At 44.9% G+C, this 16,906-nt stretch overlaps 6 protein-coding genes across 7 annotated transcripts; 2 read left to right on the forward strand and 4 right to left on the reverse strand.

The window, feature by feature from the left end:
- The first annotated feature begins 106 nt into the window (after positions 1-106).
- Positions 107-1,027, forward strand: LOC135349761 (TNF receptor-associated factor 5-like). Its single transcript, XM_064548368.1, has one exon. The coding sequence runs from the start codon at positions 188-190 to the stop codon at positions 938-940; it is 753 nt and encodes a 250-aa protein (XP_064404438.1). The 5' UTR covers positions 107-187; the 3' UTR covers positions 941-1,027.
- Positions 974-4,677, reverse strand: LOC135349759 (pre-mRNA-processing factor 17-like). 2 transcript variants are annotated; one of them, XM_064548367.1, is made up of 13 exons: positions 4,488-4,672; positions 4,347-4,433; positions 4,165-4,294; positions 4,003-4,042; positions 3,653-3,933; positions 2,827-2,950; positions 2,692-2,779; positions 2,261-2,408; positions 2,083-2,198; positions 1,787-1,920; positions 1,634-1,710; positions 1,442-1,586; positions 974-1,286 (listed from the first exon to the last, which is right to left on the reverse strand). In XM_064548367.1, exons 1-13 carry the CDS (start codon positions 4,617-4,619, stop codon positions 1,109-1,111), a joined length of 1,680 nt encoding a protein of 559 aa, XP_064404437.1. In that variant the 5' UTR covers positions 4,620-4,672; the 3' UTR covers positions 974-1,108. The 2 variants fall into 2 exon arrangements, with proteins under 2 accessions (XP_064404437.1, XP_064404436.1); XM_064548366.1 differs by having other exon boundaries at positions 3,653-4,042; positions 4,488-4,677.
- Positions 4,678-5,501: 824 nt separating this feature from the next.
- LOC135349762 (iron-sulfur cluster assembly scaffold protein IscU-like) lies at positions 5,502-6,489 on the forward strand. The gene is made up of 5 exons (XM_064548369.1): positions 5,502-5,670; positions 5,739-5,852; positions 5,915-6,025; positions 6,124-6,202; positions 6,294-6,489. Exons 1-5 carry the CDS (start codon positions 5,581-5,583, stop codon positions 6,368-6,370), a joined length of 471 nt encoding a protein of 156 aa, XP_064404439.1. The 5' UTR covers positions 5,502-5,580; the 3' UTR covers positions 6,371-6,489.
- LOC135349763 (uncharacterized) lies at positions 6,363-6,947 on the reverse strand. Its single transcript, XM_064548370.1, has 3 exons — positions 6,761-6,947; positions 6,624-6,696; positions 6,363-6,571 (listed from the first exon to the last, which is right to left on the reverse strand). Exons 1-3 carry the CDS (start codon positions 6,886-6,888, stop codon positions 6,425-6,427), a joined length of 348 nt encoding a protein of 115 aa, XP_064404440.1. The 5' UTR covers positions 6,889-6,947; the 3' UTR covers positions 6,363-6,424.
- LOC135349758 (hemicentin-2-like) lies at positions 6,935-10,494 on the reverse strand. The gene is made up of 10 exons (XM_064548365.1): positions 10,333-10,494; positions 10,012-10,272; positions 9,771-9,886; positions 8,986-9,442; positions 8,562-8,819; positions 8,396-8,497; positions 8,251-8,341; positions 7,837-8,190; positions 7,728-7,785; positions 6,935-7,447 (listed from the first exon to the last, which is right to left on the reverse strand). The coding sequence occupies exons 1-10, from the start codon at positions 10,421-10,423 to the stop codon at positions 7,049-7,051; spliced, it is 2,187 nt and encodes a 728-aa protein (XP_064404435.1). The 5' UTR covers positions 10,424-10,494; the 3' UTR covers positions 6,935-7,048.
- Positions 10,495-13,364: 2,870 nt separating this feature from the next.
- On the reverse strand, positions 13,365-16,879 carry LOC135349765 (metabotropic glutamate receptor 8-like). The gene is made up of 2 exons (XM_064548374.1): positions 13,912-16,879; positions 13,365-13,751 (listed from the first exon to the last, which is right to left on the reverse strand). The coding sequence occupies exons 1-2, from the start codon at positions 16,448-16,450 to the stop codon at positions 13,441-13,443; spliced, it is 2,850 nt and encodes a 949-aa protein (XP_064404444.1). The 5' UTR covers positions 16,451-16,879; the 3' UTR covers positions 13,365-13,440.
- Positions 16,880-16,906: the final 27 nt, after the last annotated feature.

Consider the following 16,906-nt stretch of genomic DNA (forward strand, 5'->3'; position numbering starts at 1 on the left):
TTTGACCTCTGTCAGACTATTTTTTCTTTGGGAGAGTGATGATTCTTACCGTATTAATATTAATTTGGGTAAAGTATAGTCACTCTCCAAAAGCAAAACAGGGCCTAAAACTGCGCATGTGCATTGGATACAGCTACTAATCCTGTGCAGCATAGCCACATAGATAGTACTATTTCACTCCAGCACAATGGAAGAGCTGGCTATGCGACTAGAATCAGAGAACAAGGCTCTCAAGAGAGAGATTGCTGAGTTAAAGAACTCCTGTGTGCACCGCAGCGAGCTGGATGAATTGAAACAAGATCTGGATCGACTCAAGAAATCCTCTCCTGATAGTTTTGGATGTTCTCCTGGTATCTACTCACGAGTCAAGACAGTCAAGAAAGGTCGTCCCCAGTCACTACACGAGGTAACACAAGCAATGCAGGACCAGCTAGCCAAACCTCCACTCATCAGAGAATGCTCTTGTGGTTCACTACCTCCCTTCTATTTCACTGTGGAGAACTATGCTCATCATAAGAAACATTCTCTCAAATGGTACAGTTCACCATTCTATAGTTGTCCAGGAGGGTATAAGATGTGTGTGGGAGTTAGTGCTGGTGGCTGTGGTGTGGGAGAAGGCACTCATGTCTCTGTACTCGTTCACTTCTTAAGAGGAGAGTTTGACACTTCTCTACAGTGGCCATTTCGAGGGACATTGGCCATTCACTTGCTCAATGAACGGCGAGACGGATCTCATCATTGCCATGAGGTGGTGTTTGGTAAAGATGTGCCTGTGATGCAGTCTGGATGTGTGAGCGGAGGCTTTGAGAAGACCCTGGGTTATGGACTACCATTGTTCATTGATCATGCTCAGTTGTCCTATAACCCGACACTGGATTGTGAGTATCTCAAGCATGACAGACTACGCTTTGTATTAGATATTGTGAAACTTGACAGTTAATTGTTTGTACAACTTGTGTATCACTTGAATTCACATCATTCATCAGTTTATGGTTGTTTTTGTGCAAAGAATGTGTTGATATTGAAAGCATGATATTGAAAGCAAAAAGAATGAAAAAACAAACATTATATTTATATATAATTATAATTATAGGTGTGTTTGTCATTATTAGTCCCATAGTTTGATGTTCCCATCCCAGCCACAAGTGATCACTTTAGAGGTTTCGTGGGGCAGCCAGGCACAACCAATACACACACTCTCGTGAGCTTTGAATCTAGTGAAGATTCGTGTGCTTCTCCACTCCCAAACAGTTAGCTTCCCATCAGCATCACCTGACACCACATACCTGCATGGCACCAATGTCAGCTGTACACACACAGTACATACACTAGCCTAGGAAGCCAGCCACACTGGCGCAATGCACTAGTGCAGATAAAAAATTAACTGTCATTAAAAACAAAACTAATGACAAAGATAGGTAACAGGTCATTATGAGCTTACGTTCCATCTGGAGAGAAGTCAAGTTGACATGCATAACCAGAGACCATGTGTCCTCTGAAGGTCTTCTTCCTATTGAGTCTGAAGTTATTGTGGACACCAAATACCATGATCTTGTTGTCCATACTCTGACAGCCCAACCATTTTCCTGCACATGATTAGGTGGGTAGGGGGAGGGTGTGGTCACTGGCTTACCAGTGGGGTGGACAGTGACTGATGGCATGGAGTGCATTGCAGGCTCTGCCACATATTTCATATCCACTGGAATGTCCCTACAGAAGTACAGAGTCAACTCCCACACACACACAGCCTCACCACTCCCCCACACACACACACACACAGCCTCACCACTCCCACACTCGGAGGCTCTTGTCATCAGAGGTAGTCACAAAGCGTCTGTTCTGATCCACAAAGGTGATGGTGTTGACTGCTCCTAGATGACGGTCATACTCTTGCACTGCCTCCCCAGAGACTGTATCCCACTATACACACACAATCGTAACAACACGCACACACACACATGCACACGCACACGCACACACACAATCGTAACAACACGCACACACACACACACCCACACACACACACGCACACGCACACACACACACACACACACACACACACTCACACACACACAGACTTACAGCATACACTTTCTTGTCAGAGCAGCCTACTACAAACAGGTTCTGTTTGTCCTCATCAGGATTGAAGCGCACACAATAGGGAGTCTTACCGTTGCCATAACGACCGATACACGCACCTGCATGGGTTGTATACTAAACACTTACACAGAAACCAACAACACTAGCTCAACCAACTAACCAGTTTCAGTGTCCCATTGTTTGACATAACGATCGTAACTACAGCTCAGGAACTTTGAGCCATCATTGTTGAAGCTGATGTCCCGAACAGCTTTCCCATGACCCAGGAACGTGCGCAAACACCTCCTATCATTATACACCTCCCAGAGCTGTGGGGGGGAGGTCACACACACACACACACACACACAGCCACCCCCCCCACACACACACACACACACACACACACACACACACACACACACACACACACAGCCACCCCCCCCCCACACACACACACACACACACACACACACACACACACACACACACACACACACACACACACACACACACACACACACACACACACACACACACACACACACACACACACACACACACACACACACACACACACACACACAGCCACCCCCCCACACACACTAGCTGTACCTTTATCTTTGAGTCCATCCCAGAGGAGAGGAGGAGATGACCAGAGCCTGGGAACAGGCGGATGGCACTCACCTTGTTATGGGCAGCCCTATACAAGCATCACATGATAGGATCATTGCACAGGTCTACACTTACCAAGTGTGAATGAGTTTAGTAGGAGCATAGCATTTGTCTGGTGGGTCATCGGTGCGTAGGTCAACATCCTGATCCTGAGGTATATGCAGGTAGGAGCGACCCAAGTAGTCATAGGGGTTGTCAACTGTGGGATAGAGACAACATTAGATAACCTCAATATTGACAACTCTTTCAGAAGAGGATCCATTTCAATACCAAGGTTCAGAGTTCAGACAGGTACAATAATTATCTTGTACATGCATCGAGATAAGAATTCCATGGATCTATTTCCGAAAGTTTAGAAAGATACCTGAGTTATTATTTGAGAGTATTTCTCAATTTGGCCACACCATGAATGAAATAATTATTGGATCGAAATACATCATTTGAAAGGTCTATTTCAGAAAATCAGAAAATTGGATCAATGGCTTTAAAATTACGGCCGTTTAAAGATGTTCAACTACACCCCCTCCCCGTAATCTCATAATAGTACAATCTTCAGTTTGGGGGCTCTTTCAGCTGCCATAACTTGAATTCCGTGGATCCAATTGCAACGATATTTAGATTTTCCGAAAGCTTAGAAAGATACCTTTCAATTGGTATTATCAAAGTTGAGATAAAAGTATTTGTCAATTTGACCACACTATGGATAATAGCCCATGGTCCAAGGCCAAAAAATGACAAATTAAGGCCGGATGAAGTATTGGATCGAAATACATCATTTGAAAGGTATATTTCCAAAAAATCATAAAATTTTTGACATTACATTAAAGTTATGGCTGTTGAAAGATGTTCAACTACACCCCTCGGTTTAATGAATGGTTTGGGGTTAGGTCTATACACTCACCATGAAGCAAGCTGGACTCCACAATAGTCTCCTCTGTTTCTTTGACTTGTCTCTTCTTCTTCCTCTCCCCGAGTTGTTCCTCTAGGACGGCCATTTGTTTCTCAGTGGGTTTAGAAACAGTCACCTGATCCACATATGCCCTCCATGGTCCCTCATAACCATCTACCTCTCCTGGATCACCTTTATCAAGACGCTTACGCTTGACCCCAGTAGAGACTGTCTTAGCTTCAAACACTGTTACTCCCTCTAACTCTCCAGCCCGTTCACGCTCTCCTATCACCCTGTGTATGTGTGTGTGCGTGGGTGTGTGTGTGTGGGTGTGGGTGGGTGGGTGTGTGTAGGGGACATACTCTGCACTTGCAGAGCTGGCAGTAGGGTCCACAGCATAACCTGCACACATGAATAGTGGTCAGCACACACACACACACACCACACACACACCACACGCATGCACGCACGCACACACACACACACGCACACACAAGCACACACACACACACACAAGCACACACCGTACGAGTGAAAGGTTCTGCGCTGGTTCTCAAACTGGAAGTGATCAAAGTGTGCTGGTTCAACATGTCCTGTCAGAATGTTTTTGTCTGCTTTCTGTTGTCTTGTTTTGAACGGATTAACTGGACCCACCTACACACACCACACACACCACACTCACCACACTATGATCGTACACACGTACCTCTGGAGTGAACAGTTGATCTACTGTAGGGTTGAATGCCACTTGCTTAGCCTTTGGGTCCACACGCAGCAGCGACAGTGGACTCTCCTATACACACAATATAGCTATATAGAGAGTGGCTGTGTTCTAATTAATACCCACCTTCATAGGAACAGGCGGTGCAGAGTTGAGGGGCAGTTTACTCTTGAGAGCATCTAGTACATCTTGAGAGGTGGTGTGTGGGCTGCCATCCTCCTCCTCGCCACTAGAGCAGTACGACACAAGACCATCCATTGCTTTGAGTAAGGTTAAGGTCGTCGGTAGAAGAAACCGTTTTTAGCGTTTTGCAGTATCTTCTTCTTCTTCTTCTTTGTAGCCTCCAAATAATGAAGAGTAGCCCATTGGGCAGACAAAAAAGAATATTGAAAATGGGTATTATTATAACACGCAGAAAGAGGGTGGAGCTTTAAACCAATGTGCTTGTGAGAAGGAGATCAGCGCGGGTTTGCCTTAGATCTTTGATGAAGAGCAAGAGCCACTCTTGCGCATGGGCAGCTTTCAGCCAGACAAGGCCTTGCAGGAGATTGTAGAGGGTGTCATGTAGTGCCTTTGGGTCGTGGGGGAGGTGAACACTGATGCAGGATGGGGCATCCTGCAGGAGAGCAAGTCTGCGCATTGAGAGAGCAGGGCAACTTACTAAAAAGTGTGAAGGTGATTCTTCTTCAGTGTTGCATAGTTTGCACGATGCATCACCGGGAGAGATATTTCCTCTGTTGCGATATCTAAACCTGGACGCATCCAGCTCGAGCCCGTCACAGCCCACTAGGAGCCTGATTCTGAAATTTGAGGGGCCATGCATAGAACGATCCAGCTGACAGCATGACCATAGCATCGAAGGGCGACCTAGAAGGGCGGGGAGGGATGAGATAGGGAGATTTGTGCATGTGTCTGTCATCTTGACGTATTGTGTGACTAGTGCAGATTTCTTTGCAGCAGTCTTAAAAGACCCTTTGTTTTTCCCGTTTGAGATCATAGACGAGAGTGAAGGGTAGCAACGAGATAAGACTAGTGTGGACCATGTTTTTAAGAGACCTGATGGAGAGGTATCACGTGATCCTCATCATAGTCGATCCCATAAGGAAAAGGGTCGTCGGTAGAACTAACTGTTTTAGCGTTATGGTCGTCGGTTAAAGAAGTACTTGTGTCTCTGTGTTGCCAAACAAGCCAGCCTTTAACTTAACTTTGTTTGTTTATTATGGCCTTTCTTATTCATCAAGTTAGAGTTGGTTTGAGGAGCAGCGCTGTGTCTAGTGCCCGTGTCTGGGCGGCTTCTTATCATGAGAAGGTGAGGGAGGGACTATGGCAGTGAAGGCTGTGTCTGTCTTACACCATGCTGTACTGTCATTTTTATAGGTAATAGATCATTATGAAAGACCTCGCAATGTTGGCTCCATGAACAAAGATGATTCTAACGTTGGCACTGGATTGGTGGGAGCCCCAGCCTGTGGTGATGTCATGAAGCTTCAGGTACGTACGTACCATTAATGTTGTCATACGTTGAATGTTTGTAATTATGTAACTATTAATAGATTAAGGTTGATGATGATGGCAAGATAGTGGATGCCAAGTTCAAGACATTTGGTTGTGGGTCAGCTATCGCCTCGAGCTCTCTGGCTACCGAGTGGATCAAGGGAAAGTCTGTAAGTATCAGTACATCATATTATGTCAGCAATAATTATCCTAGCCATGTATAGACAGTTAAGCTAGTATTGCATATACACTCGTCTCCCCTGTCCAGCTGGAGGATGCCACTAAGATCAAGAACACAGACATTGCCAAGGAACTCTCTCTCCCACCAGTCAAACTCCATTGCTCCAGTAAGCACTATACAGTCTATACGGTTACCTACTGTCATAGCTATAGTAGTGTGCTGTCCTCATGTGTTGTCACTCCCTCCTCTCCCTGTAGTGTTGGCTGAGGACGCCATTAGAGCAGCCCTCAAAGATTATAAAATCAAGCAAGGGAAACAAGAAGTCACTGGCTGACTCAACACATTATTAACATTGCTGTGTATAATTATGATAATTATGATTGCGCTGTTATTGTGTTGTTTTGTTCAAATGTTTGTATCTGACAATGTTCAAATGATATCCTCCTTTCTTTGTCCGATCTCCTATCTCCGTGACAACCACTCGTCCATGACCCTGCTCTCCTAGTGTCAATTCAATAGTGTCCCCAACACCCACCTACATGCAAGCGTGGGGTGTGTGTGAGTGGGTGGGTGTGTGGGGAGGTGACCTGGGAGCTATGTTTCTTGACTGGGTGGCCATTGAGAGACAAACCTCCTTCTAACCAGCACTCCCACACACGTCTACATGAACACACGTACAAGAGAGAGGATTGGATAATTATCATACATAGTGAGTGGTACTGACTTCCTTGATATTGTGAGTCCCTTGGCAGCCACAGTGTCCACTCTGAGGGAAGAGACAGTAAGAGAGAGAGCCTTCCCAGCAGCATTGCTACACCACCCTCTGGCCAATACTAGCAGGCATGACATCATGAAGCAGGGAGTAAGCTGGTTAAGGTCATGAAAGTTATCACCACAATAGGAGTGAATAAATGATTATGCAATTAAAACAAGAGTAGAAGAGTACTCTCAAAATTTATTCAAACACACACGCATACAATATTATTAATACAATGCCACAATGTATATTAAACTAGACACATTCGTAGAGGTTAGTTTCATGTTCTAGTTGTGTTGGGCTGGTGGCACAACGGACGATCCTCTCATTCTCATAGATATCATCATCATTCGGGAGAGATGATGGCAGCACTTGCAGGTACCCGGATGCAGCCTCCTCTTCAGTCAAGGTGTGTATACTAGCAGTGCTACGATGGCTGAGGGGGGTCGCTGTCATATACACGTGTGTCTCCAGTGACTTGGGGTCCAGAGCTTTGTACTGCCCATCACTGTTGTGTGGAACAGAGATCTCCTGAGGGTCAATGTATTGATAGCTGTCATTATTAGCATAGTCAGGATCACGTCTTAAGGTCTCATAATGTCTGTCTGCCGTCTCAGTCTCTGCAGTGCAGCCCTCCAGCCTCACGTCACCACCCTACGAACAATTGGCATTCAGTTTCAATAATATAATTACTTTCTGGTGGTGGTGTAGTACTCCTGTCAAGTACATAATTAAGTTGGTTCTGTATATATTTTCAGATCTGCACTACAATTATTCAAGATCAGAAGTGCCCGAAATATTCAACTACGCAAAAAATAGATTTCCCTTTTCAATGGCATAATTAACTGTTTCGTTGTGCAAGTGCACTGCAATCCACTGTATCTGGTGTTTTTACTGACTAGGTGATTATCAAGAGTATAGTATAGCTACTCACATTCTCCCGCTTCAGATTGACACTTCCTTTCTTCATCCTGATTGTCTGTTTCTTGTTCCTAAAGGGCAGAGGTCAAATAAGAGCTACACTCGCACACACACACACTTACCTAGAGAGGAAACAACAAAGGAAACAGAAGCAGGAGAGTACCAGACACAGGAGCAAAGCTAGTCCCCCTCCCACACTGGCTCCAATGATGACCAGCAGAGGAGGTCCCACAGTCACAGTCATACACACATTGTCAAAATAAGCCATTCCTGAATCACCGCCATCCACAAACAGTTGTAGTGAGAGTAGATCTATTGGTTGGGGGAAGTCTATCGCCTTGCCTACCCACTGCCAGGCCTGGGACACATTGTCGGGATTGGTTAGCGTCAGCAAGCCTTGAGAAGTGAGTAGCCTAACAGTGGCCAGTCCTCGTGAAGAGGGGTTGGAGGTGGTCTGCTGAACACGAACACGAGCACTACACAGGAAGGGGGATAGCAGTAGGGAAGACCAAGGGGAGGGGGAGTGTCCGGCTCACCTGATCTGCAGACTAGTGACTTGAAGCTGCGGTAGTGACTGAGAGAAATTAGTGCCATTAATGGAGTAGTCCAACACAAACACTTGCTCATCTGTATAGTAGTGTCCATATAATTATGGAGAGTGAGTCCATATACAGTACTTACTGTTGATAGTGTCTACACGAGCGTTATTATTACTGGGTGTCCACATTGATCCATTGGAAGCATCACCATCCACCACAACATCCACTCCTCCACTGCACACATCTGCACACAAGGCACACAGTACACACCCACCCACACATATAGTCAGTAGCAACCACTCACTCACCCACTAGACTGACGGTGAAGGACATGCTCTTAGACTTCACAGAGTTACTGATGTGACACGTGTAGACACCATCTCCCTCCACTCTGATATAGTTGAGGCCGTGTGTGGAGTTAGTGAGGGGGCGGCCATCACGTTGCCATGACACTAGAGGTGTGTCATACGTCCTCTCCACACCAGCACAGGGCAAGAGTGGGCGGGGGTGTGTGGAGGAGAGGGCCAGGAGTGTGGGCGGGAGAATAGATGAGAACTTCAAGCTCTCTGTAATAACAAACATGGGGTCATAGTTCATACAGAGGAGGGCATGGGATACCCCCATACCTATAATAGAACCTCACCTCCCACCACACTGTACACACACCCTCACCTCCCACCCACACTGTACACGCACCCTCACCTCTCACCCACACTGTACACACACCCTCACCTCTCACCCACACTGTGATACAGTGGTGGTTGATTTGTTGGTCAAGATAAGACACAGTACAGCAATAGTAGCCAGCATCACTTGATTGTGGGGGTACACTGGAGAGAGTCAGGTTATCATCTGTCTGGCTGGATAATAGTGTATAGTCTTTGAACCATTGGACTGTGATGTTGTTACTCTGAAGGTTGAGTCCAGTACAGGAGAGCGTGAGAGGAGTGGTGATATTGGTGGGTAGGTTGTGTGGAGTGGGTCGGTCCTCTAGGGGTGAAGTGTAGGGGGGGGCTGGAGTATCTGTGATACTAACAACAGTACGTGTAGCATTGACAACACCAAAGTCATTGGAGAGCTGACAATAGTATCCCCCACTTTCTGTCCTTGTGTAGTTGTGTATGATGAGGGAGTTGCTCCTGGGGTCCACTCTTAGTGAGTTACTCTCTAACACTGGGTCATCAGAGCCCTGCACGGGTGTGTGTGTGTGGGGGGCTTAGTGAGTTACTCTCTAACACTGGGTCATCAGAGCCCTGCACGGGTGTGTGTGTGTGTGTGGGGGGCTTAGTGAGTTACTCTCTAACACTGGGTCATCAGAGCCCTGCACGGGTGTGTGTGTGTGTGGGGGGCTTAGTGAGTTACTCTCTAACACAGGGTCATCAGAGCCCTGCACGGGTGTGTGTGTGTGTGGGGGTGGAGTGACGTGTGTGTGTGTGTGTGGGGGGTATAGTGACGTGTGTGTGGGGGGGGTACAGTGACGTGTGTGTGTGTGTGGGGGGGGGGGTAGAGAAACTCACATCCCTCCAGGTGATGACTGGTGGTGGACTGCCATTACTTACACAGCCTAGCTCCACACGAGAACCACTCACTACATTGTATGATATCGATACTGTCTCCACAGAAGTTGGAGAGGCTGCAGGAGAGTTGTCATAGGCACTACAATCAAACTCCCATATATATAATTATATACATGGATGCAGTTTATAAGGAAACTGGATAGACCTTAGGGAATATATTGTATTGTGTGTGTTGACTTACAGCCGACTATGAGAAGGAAGTGTTGATGTAGTGCAGTAGGGCCCACACAAGAGTACCAGCCTGCTTGTGAAGCTGAGACACTATCAAACCTCAGGTCCCCCTCAGGTGTGAAGGTCTGTCTAGAAATAGAGTTGGGTATGGGAATGTTGTTCTTGTACCAGGCCACAGGACCCACATCAGCAGAACAGTTTAATAACACACAACCAGACTCCTCAGCATACACCACCTCAGGCACTCGTGCAGTTACTGGCACCCCAGGCGCTATAGGCATCACAGTCACAGTGTTTATACAAGCAACTGAATGTACACACAACAACTCACTATTGACACAATCCACAGCAGAGCACCAATCAATGTTGACCAACACCACTAAACACACACACCACACCACTCTACTAGTATAAATATTCATCTCTTGTATCTACAGCTAGCTAGCTGGGTCGTCAGTGCGATATCTAATTATGTATCTGCATTGTCAGCAGGTTCACCCACGCAATCACTGATACCACACTTCTTCATAACATCTAGCCTCGACTCCAGCCCCTTGAATAGTGGGTCTTTTTCAGCGGCTTGGAATCGAGGCTACATAACATCATGCAGAGGATTGTCAGATTGTCTAGCCTCGATCCCAGCCCCTCTCACAACTGAGAGCGGTCTGGAATCGAGGCTAGTCTCTGGTGGATTGTAGTTAGGCCTTGCCTAGCCTCGAGACCACGCCGATATATTTTAATCGGCGTGGTCTCGAGGCTAATGTCAAATATTCTGAAAGCTTAGAAAGAGAGCTTTCAAATGATATGTTTCAATCCAAAACTTCTTTGGAGTCTAAATTTGACATTTTCGGCCTCGGACCATGGGCTATAATAATCCATGGTATCGCCAAATTGGCAAATACTTTTATCTCTCAAATACGAAGTTTGATGACACCATTTGAAAGGTATTTTTCTGAGCTTTCAAAAAATCCTTAAAATTTTTGACATTGGATCCACAGAATTCAAGTTATATATAGCAGCTGAAAGAGACCCCAAACCATTAATTAAAATTAATCATGCAGGGGAACATCTTTCAACAGCCATTAACTTGAGTACCGTTCATCCAATGTCCAAATCAAGTAATGGCAGCTGAAAGATTCGCCCACACTACCGGCACACTACGGCACACTACACTACACACACTACTGGCACATTACGGCAAATTACAGTCACACTACCGTCACACTGATGATACCATATGAAAGCTCTCTTTCTAAGCTTTCAGAAAAACATAAAATGTTTGGTTTTAGATCCACAGAATTCAAGTTATGGCAGCTGAAAGATTCGCCCACACTACCGCCACACTACAGCACACTACACTACACACACTACCGGCACATTACGGCACATTACAGTCACACTAACGTCACACTGATGATATCATATGAAAGATCTCTTTCTAAGCTTTCAGAAAATCAGAACATTTTTGACAATGGATCCACAAAATTCAAGTAATATATAGCAGCTGAAAGAGTCCCCGAACCAAATTGTGGAGGGGGAACATCTTTCAACAGCCATTAACTTGAGTACCGTTCATCCAATGTCCAAAATATTCTAATTTTCTGAAAGCTTAGAAAGAGACCTTTCAAATGATGTGTTTCAATCCAAAACTTCTTTGGAGCCTAAATTTGACATTTTTCGGCCTCGGACCATGGGCTATAATCCATGGTATCACCAAATTGGCAAATACTTTTATCTCTCAAATACAAAGTTTGATGACATTATTTGAAAGGTCTTTTTCTGAGCTTTCAGAAAATCAGAAAATTTTTGACATTGGATCCACAGAATTCAAGTTATATATAGCAGCTGAAAGAGTCCCCGAACCATTGATTAAATTGTGGAGGGGGAACATTTTTCAACAGCCATTAACTTGAGTACCGTTCATCCAATGTCCAAAATATTCTAATTTTCTGAAAGCTTAGAAAGAGACCTTTCAAATGATGTGTTTCAATCCAAAACTTCTTCGGAGCCTAAATTTGACATTTTTTGGCCTCGGACCATGGGCTATAATCCATGGTATCGCCAAATTGGCAAATACTTTTATCTCTCAAATACGAAGTTTGATGACATCATTTGAAAGGTCTTTTTCTGAGCTTTCAGAAAATCAGAAAATTTTTGACATTGGATCCACAGAATTCAAGTTATATATAGCAGCTGAAAGAGTCCCCGAACCATTGATTAAATTGTGGAGGGGGAACATTTTTCAACAGCCATTAACTTGAGTACCGTTCATCCAATGTCCAAAATATTCTAATTTTCTGAAAGCTTAGAAAGAGACCTTTCAAATGATGTGTTTCAATCCAAAACTTCTTCGGAGCCTAAATTTAACATTTTTCGGCCTCGGACCATGGGCTATAATCCATGGTATCGCCAAATTGGCAAATACTTTTATCTCTCAAATACGAAGTTTGATGACATCATTTGAAAGGTCTTTTTCTGAGCTTTCAGAAAATCAGAAAATTTTTGACATTGGATCCACAGAATTCAAGTTATAGCAGCCCGAACCATTGTGGAGGGGGAACATCTTTCAACAGCCATTAACTTGAGTACCGTTCATCCAATGTCCAAAATATTCTAATTTTCTGAAAGCTTAGAAAGAGACCTTTCAAATGATGTGTTTCAATCCAAAACTTCTTCGGAGCCTAAATTTGACATTTTTCGGCCTCGGACCATGGGCAATCCATGGTATCGCCAAATTGGCAAATACTTTTATCTCTCAAATACGAAGTCTTGTAGCTAACAAAAAGCTAGCGCTTTAGTGCAAGGCTAACTCATATGTTGAATACAAAGTTTGTGCGAACAGATGATGCTATGAAAGATTCTGAAGAGACTGCAACAGCCTTCAATGTGAGTCAAACTAGCCATAACTCGAGAAAGAAGCTTTAGTTTGCTAATCCACGAATCAAAATCCAAGAGAACGTGGCTAGAAGCCTATAGAAGCTGTTAGTTTTCGTCGCATTGCAACCGTTGAGCAGTTACTGCTGGAATACACACACACACAGACAGACAGACACGTATCCCTCCTGCGGCTACGCCTCGAGGCATAATGCAGAAAAGTCCCCCAAGAGGGAATCGAACCCACGCCTTATCTATCATATGATCTACGAAGCCACCACTCTAAAACCACTAAGCCACGCTCCCAGAGATCTTATACAGATACAGGTTTAGGGTTATAAGGCTACATGTAATAAAATATTATTGTGGTTTTGCTGTTAGGCAATTCTTTGTTGCAAATGCACTGCAATCCACTGTATCACACCATGCACCAGACTGACTCTGCTACCTCAACTCACTGTTGGGTTTCAGCAATTAAAAATACTGCATCCATGAAACATTATTACAAACATCAATTTATAGGCTATGGATGAACAATTTGCTTGCTATATAATAAGTTAGTTAGTTATATATCGTGGTGTAGACTGCATGTGCTTGTGGAGGGGGTGGGCGACACTGAAGGGGGGAGGGGCACAAAGCGATACAGTTCCTCTCTGGTGACATAGCCTGCTAATGAGTGGGTGTAGCCTGCTGATGAGTGGGTGACTATAAGAGGGGGTGTCTGAGTGGTCTTGTCAGTGGAGGAGGGAGGAGGTTCTTTATCAGTCATACTAGTTAGTACAGGGAGCTTGTAGTGTGATAGGGAGGGTTGTGGTGGGAGGGGACACACTGAGAGCTGCTCACTTTGATCACCCTTGGACAGTACAGAAGTCAGACCTGCACATATGAAGTAAACAGTATAATTATAGTGTAATCTGATAACACAACACAGCCTGTGTTTACATATACCAATTCAACACACACAATACACACAACTACGATACGGACACTATAGTATATATTCACCATTGAGATACAGACACACTTATATATTCACCATAGGTGGATGAATTGCGCTGGTGAATGAGATGGATCCCTCCATTAGAGCAGATGCTATCTTGTCTTGGTCTACGATCATTCTCACTGCTCTGATACTCCTTCTTCATCTGGGAGAACAGGAAATACACCTTGGGGGCAAACAGACAGCACAGGGTGGTGGTGGCGCTCAGAGCTATCCCTAGGACAAGAGAACTTGTCTGAAAGATTGTACCTAGCTGCGAGGTGGCAAAATATGTAGGGATAAATGCCAGCCAGATAATGACAATGGTGTACAATGTGAGATTGATGAATTTGGCCTCATTGAAATTCTGAGGAACCTTGCGAGCTCGAAATGCAAAATATGTACTCAACAACAACAGAAATAGACTGTAACCAAATGATGCTGATATTCCAATATAGGGAGACTCGCCACATTTCAGCTCTGTACTGAAATCATTGTAGACCAATAGAATGCTTGGCGGTTCCACTACCAACCAGATCACAGCAATGACTACCTGTACAGCAATGAGCAGTAGTGTTAGTGCCACCTGGCTCTGTGGACTAATGAGGGAGGGGGTGCTAACTGAACCAGGTCTACGGTTGAATATACGATGAATACGATTAGTCTTAATCAACAGTGCACTATAGCAAAGAGTGAAACAGAAACCAAGCCCAAACCTTCGAATACCACACACAACAGCAGAGGGTCGAATAATGAAAGCAAAGGGAAGCAAATAACACAACAATAACCCAGTCAACAGGAAAGCACTCAACTCGCGACTAGAGCCCTTGACAATCTGATGCTTGTAGAACACAACAAAGATGATAATAACACTCACTGTTAGTGCAATCCCAACAATAGCAACAACCATGATGATAATAGACCATGCATGAGACCATGTCAGGAAGGTGAGGGGTATGAGCTCACACTGGGTCATGTTCGTATTAGGGGCATAACCTTGTTCACATTCTCTACACTTCTCGCCAGTACTCACGTGCCTGTTGCCAAGACAACGCTTACAGATCCAACAACAAGCAGCTTGATCTGATACCCTCTCTGGATACTGCCCGCCCCCACACTTGACACTACACACTGACTCTGGCATGTCTCCATCAATCCACTCCACATCACTGTGTAGAGACAGCATTGCATTAGAGGCAGTCCACACACCCACCTGTCTGAACCTATGCTGCCCACTCTCCAACTGAAGGTTCTTAATGATGAAGCTGCCTTGTTCATCTCCACTGGCATCAAATGAAATCTCTCGTGCAGAAGCTCCTGGTGAGAATGAAACATTGTGTAAATACGTTTGTAATAGTTCTCCATTCACTGCATTAGTCCGAGGGTCAGTCATATCACGACATAAACCATGGCCACCGGGACACAAGGCTCTCTGCATGTCAGTCATAGCATGGGCAAAAGCATACACAGCATCAATAGCAAAGGGAACTTTACTGTTCTGACGATATTCATTGTTGACTGAGATCCTGTCATTGCCATCACACTCCCTCACACCTGCCACTGGTTGAAATGAGCAGTTGAACACATTCTCCCAATATTCGCTAAACCACGGATTGTCAGCATTGTTGAGAGGGGTCAGTCCAGTGAAGTAATCATCAAACTGTTGGCTGTGTTTGGCCTGAGGGAGAACAGCTAACATACCATGCGCCACAGGGTACAAGTGGGAGGGGATCTGGTCCCCCCAAGCATCACTGGCTATCCACGTTATGTTCTTGAGAGGTCCACTTCCTCTGCTCCTGTCTACAGCCTCCAGCACTTTCACAGCAGTGGCTAATTGTCCAAACAACACAGCCACAGATGCATTATTGACCCAGCTGCGTGACATGTCCAGCAACACCTCATCCAAGTCTTGACTAGTGGCCACCACTGGGACACTGATTTGAGTGGCTACACATGTCTCTGAACAGTTTCTACCCTCCAACGCTTTGAGCAATGCCTGAATTCCCACTGTACCATATACATCATCAGAGTGGAGGGCATACACATAGCTCCAGTTGAAGTGGTCAATCAGATCAGCCATGACTTGCGTCTGAAGAGAGTCAGGAGGTATCGTACGAAAGAAATAATCGAATCTAGTTCTGTCACTCAAAGTTTCTGCGGTGGAGGCATAACTGATTTGAGGGATCTTGAATAATCTGAGCAAACTAGCCACAGCAATAGAGACACTGCTTGAGGCTGCACCCACAACACCAGATATACCCAACACGCCGCGAGAGCTCACAAAGTGCAGGCTTTGTTCGAGGGCATAGTTAGACTGTGTGCAAGTGTCTCTAATCTCAAAGCTGAGTGTTATGCCAGGGAGAAGGGCTGTGTTGTTGTTGACCTTATCCACTGCTAATACCATTGCTTCAAGTCGTTGCAGTCCAAGGTCCAACACGTCACCACATTGGTTGTCCATGTTCTTGTGTACAGGGAATAGAGCTCCTAAGATGACAATGTCTCCATGAGTAGGTAATGGTCCATTATAGACAGTGGCCCCAGCTAGGCACACAACACACACTAGTAACAAGGCAATCATGATAGCTACTCTCCGCATGCAGCCCTACACTATGTGGGGGTCATGCATCCCTATACACTATGTTCAGGGGGGTCTATTATAGGATGCAATATCACACCTGCATATCACACTAACTATCAGCTATGGCTGACACCACACGGTGCTAATAATAGGAATCCAATCACAGGTAACCATGACCACTATATACCATTAAAAAAATTTTGCTTATAATTATTATCATTCCTATTATTCTCCATTGAAAAGCCAACATAACCATGAACCATAAACAGATCTAAATGACATTGCAGCCATATAACTGAAACTAAACAACTGACTTACATCAGAATAATGATATTATTGACCTCTATATGACCTTTTAAACCTCTGACTCTACCTATTTTTTCAGCCTCACCTATTATTCTCAAAATTATTCTAGAATAATTGGGACAGCCCTAAGTAGTACAGGCCAGAGTAGGCACAATGCTCAGCCCTAAG

This window comes from Halichondria panicea, chromosome 16 (assembly GCF_963675165.1).
Source record: "Halichondria panicea chromosome 16, odHalPani1.1, whole genome shotgun sequence".
In the NCBI taxonomy this organism is placed as follows: domain Eukaryota; kingdom Metazoa; phylum Porifera; class Demospongiae; order Suberitida; family Halichondriidae; genus Halichondria; species Halichondria panicea.

Coding starts and splice junctions, on each gene's coding strand:
- LOC135349761 (XM_064548368.1), top strand. CDS start 188: ATGGAAGAGCTGGCTATGCGACTAGAATCAGAGAACAAGGCTCTCAAG.
- LOC135349759 (XM_064548366.1), bottom strand. CDS start 4,619: ATGGATGGTCTTGTGTCGTACTGCTCTAGTGGCGAGGAGGAGGATGGC. Junction 4,434..4,487: donor CACCGCCTGTTCCTATGAAG/GTGGGTATTAAT, acceptor TTGTGTGTATAG/GAGAGTCCACTGTCGCTGCT. Junction 4,295..4,346: donor ATCAACTGTTCACTCCAGAG/GTACGTGTGTAC, acceptor TGGTGTGTGTAG/GTGGGTCCAGTTAATCCGTT.
- LOC135349762 (XM_064548369.1), top strand. CDS start 5,581: ATGGCCTTTCTTATTCATCAAGTTAGAGTTGGTTTGAGGAGCAGCGCT. Junction 5,853..5,914: donor GTGATGTCATGAAGCTTCAG/GTACGTACGTAC, acceptor AACTATTAATAG/ATTAAGGTTGATGATGATGG. Junction 6,203..6,293: donor AGTCAAACTCCATTGCTCCA/GTAAGCACTATA, acceptor CTCTCCCTGTAG/TGTTGGCTGAGGACGCCATT.
- LOC135349763 (XM_064548370.1), bottom strand. CDS start 6,888: ATGATGTCATGCCTGCTAGTATTGGCCAGAGGGTGGTGTAGCAATGCT. Junction 6,697..6,760: donor GGACTCACAATATCAAGGAA/GTCAGTACCACT, acceptor GTGTTCATGTAG/ACGTGTGTGGGAGTGCTGGT. Junction 6,572..6,623: donor TCAAGAAACATAGCTCCCAG/GTCACCTCCCCA, acceptor GCTTGCATGTAG/GTGGGTGTTGGGGACACTAT.
- LOC135349758 (XM_064548365.1), bottom strand. CDS start 10,423: ATGAATATTTATACTAGTAGAGTGGTGTGGTGTGTGTGTTTAGTGGTG. Junction 7,786..7,836: donor CTTTGTTGTTTCCTCTCTAG/GTAAGTGTGTGT, acceptor TCTGCCCTTTAG/GAACAAGAAACAGACAATCA. Junction 7,448..7,727: donor TCAATCTGAAGCGGGAGAAT/GTGAGTAGCTAT, acceptor AATTGTTCGTAG/GGTGGTGACGTGAGGCTGGA.
- LOC135349765 (XM_064548374.1), bottom strand. CDS start 16,450: ATGCGGAGAGTAGCTATCATGATTGCCTTGTTACTAGTGTGTGTTGTG. Junction 13,752..13,911: donor GCGCAATTCATCCACCTATG/GTGAATATATAA, acceptor TCATATGTGCAG/GTCTGACTTCTGTACTGTCC.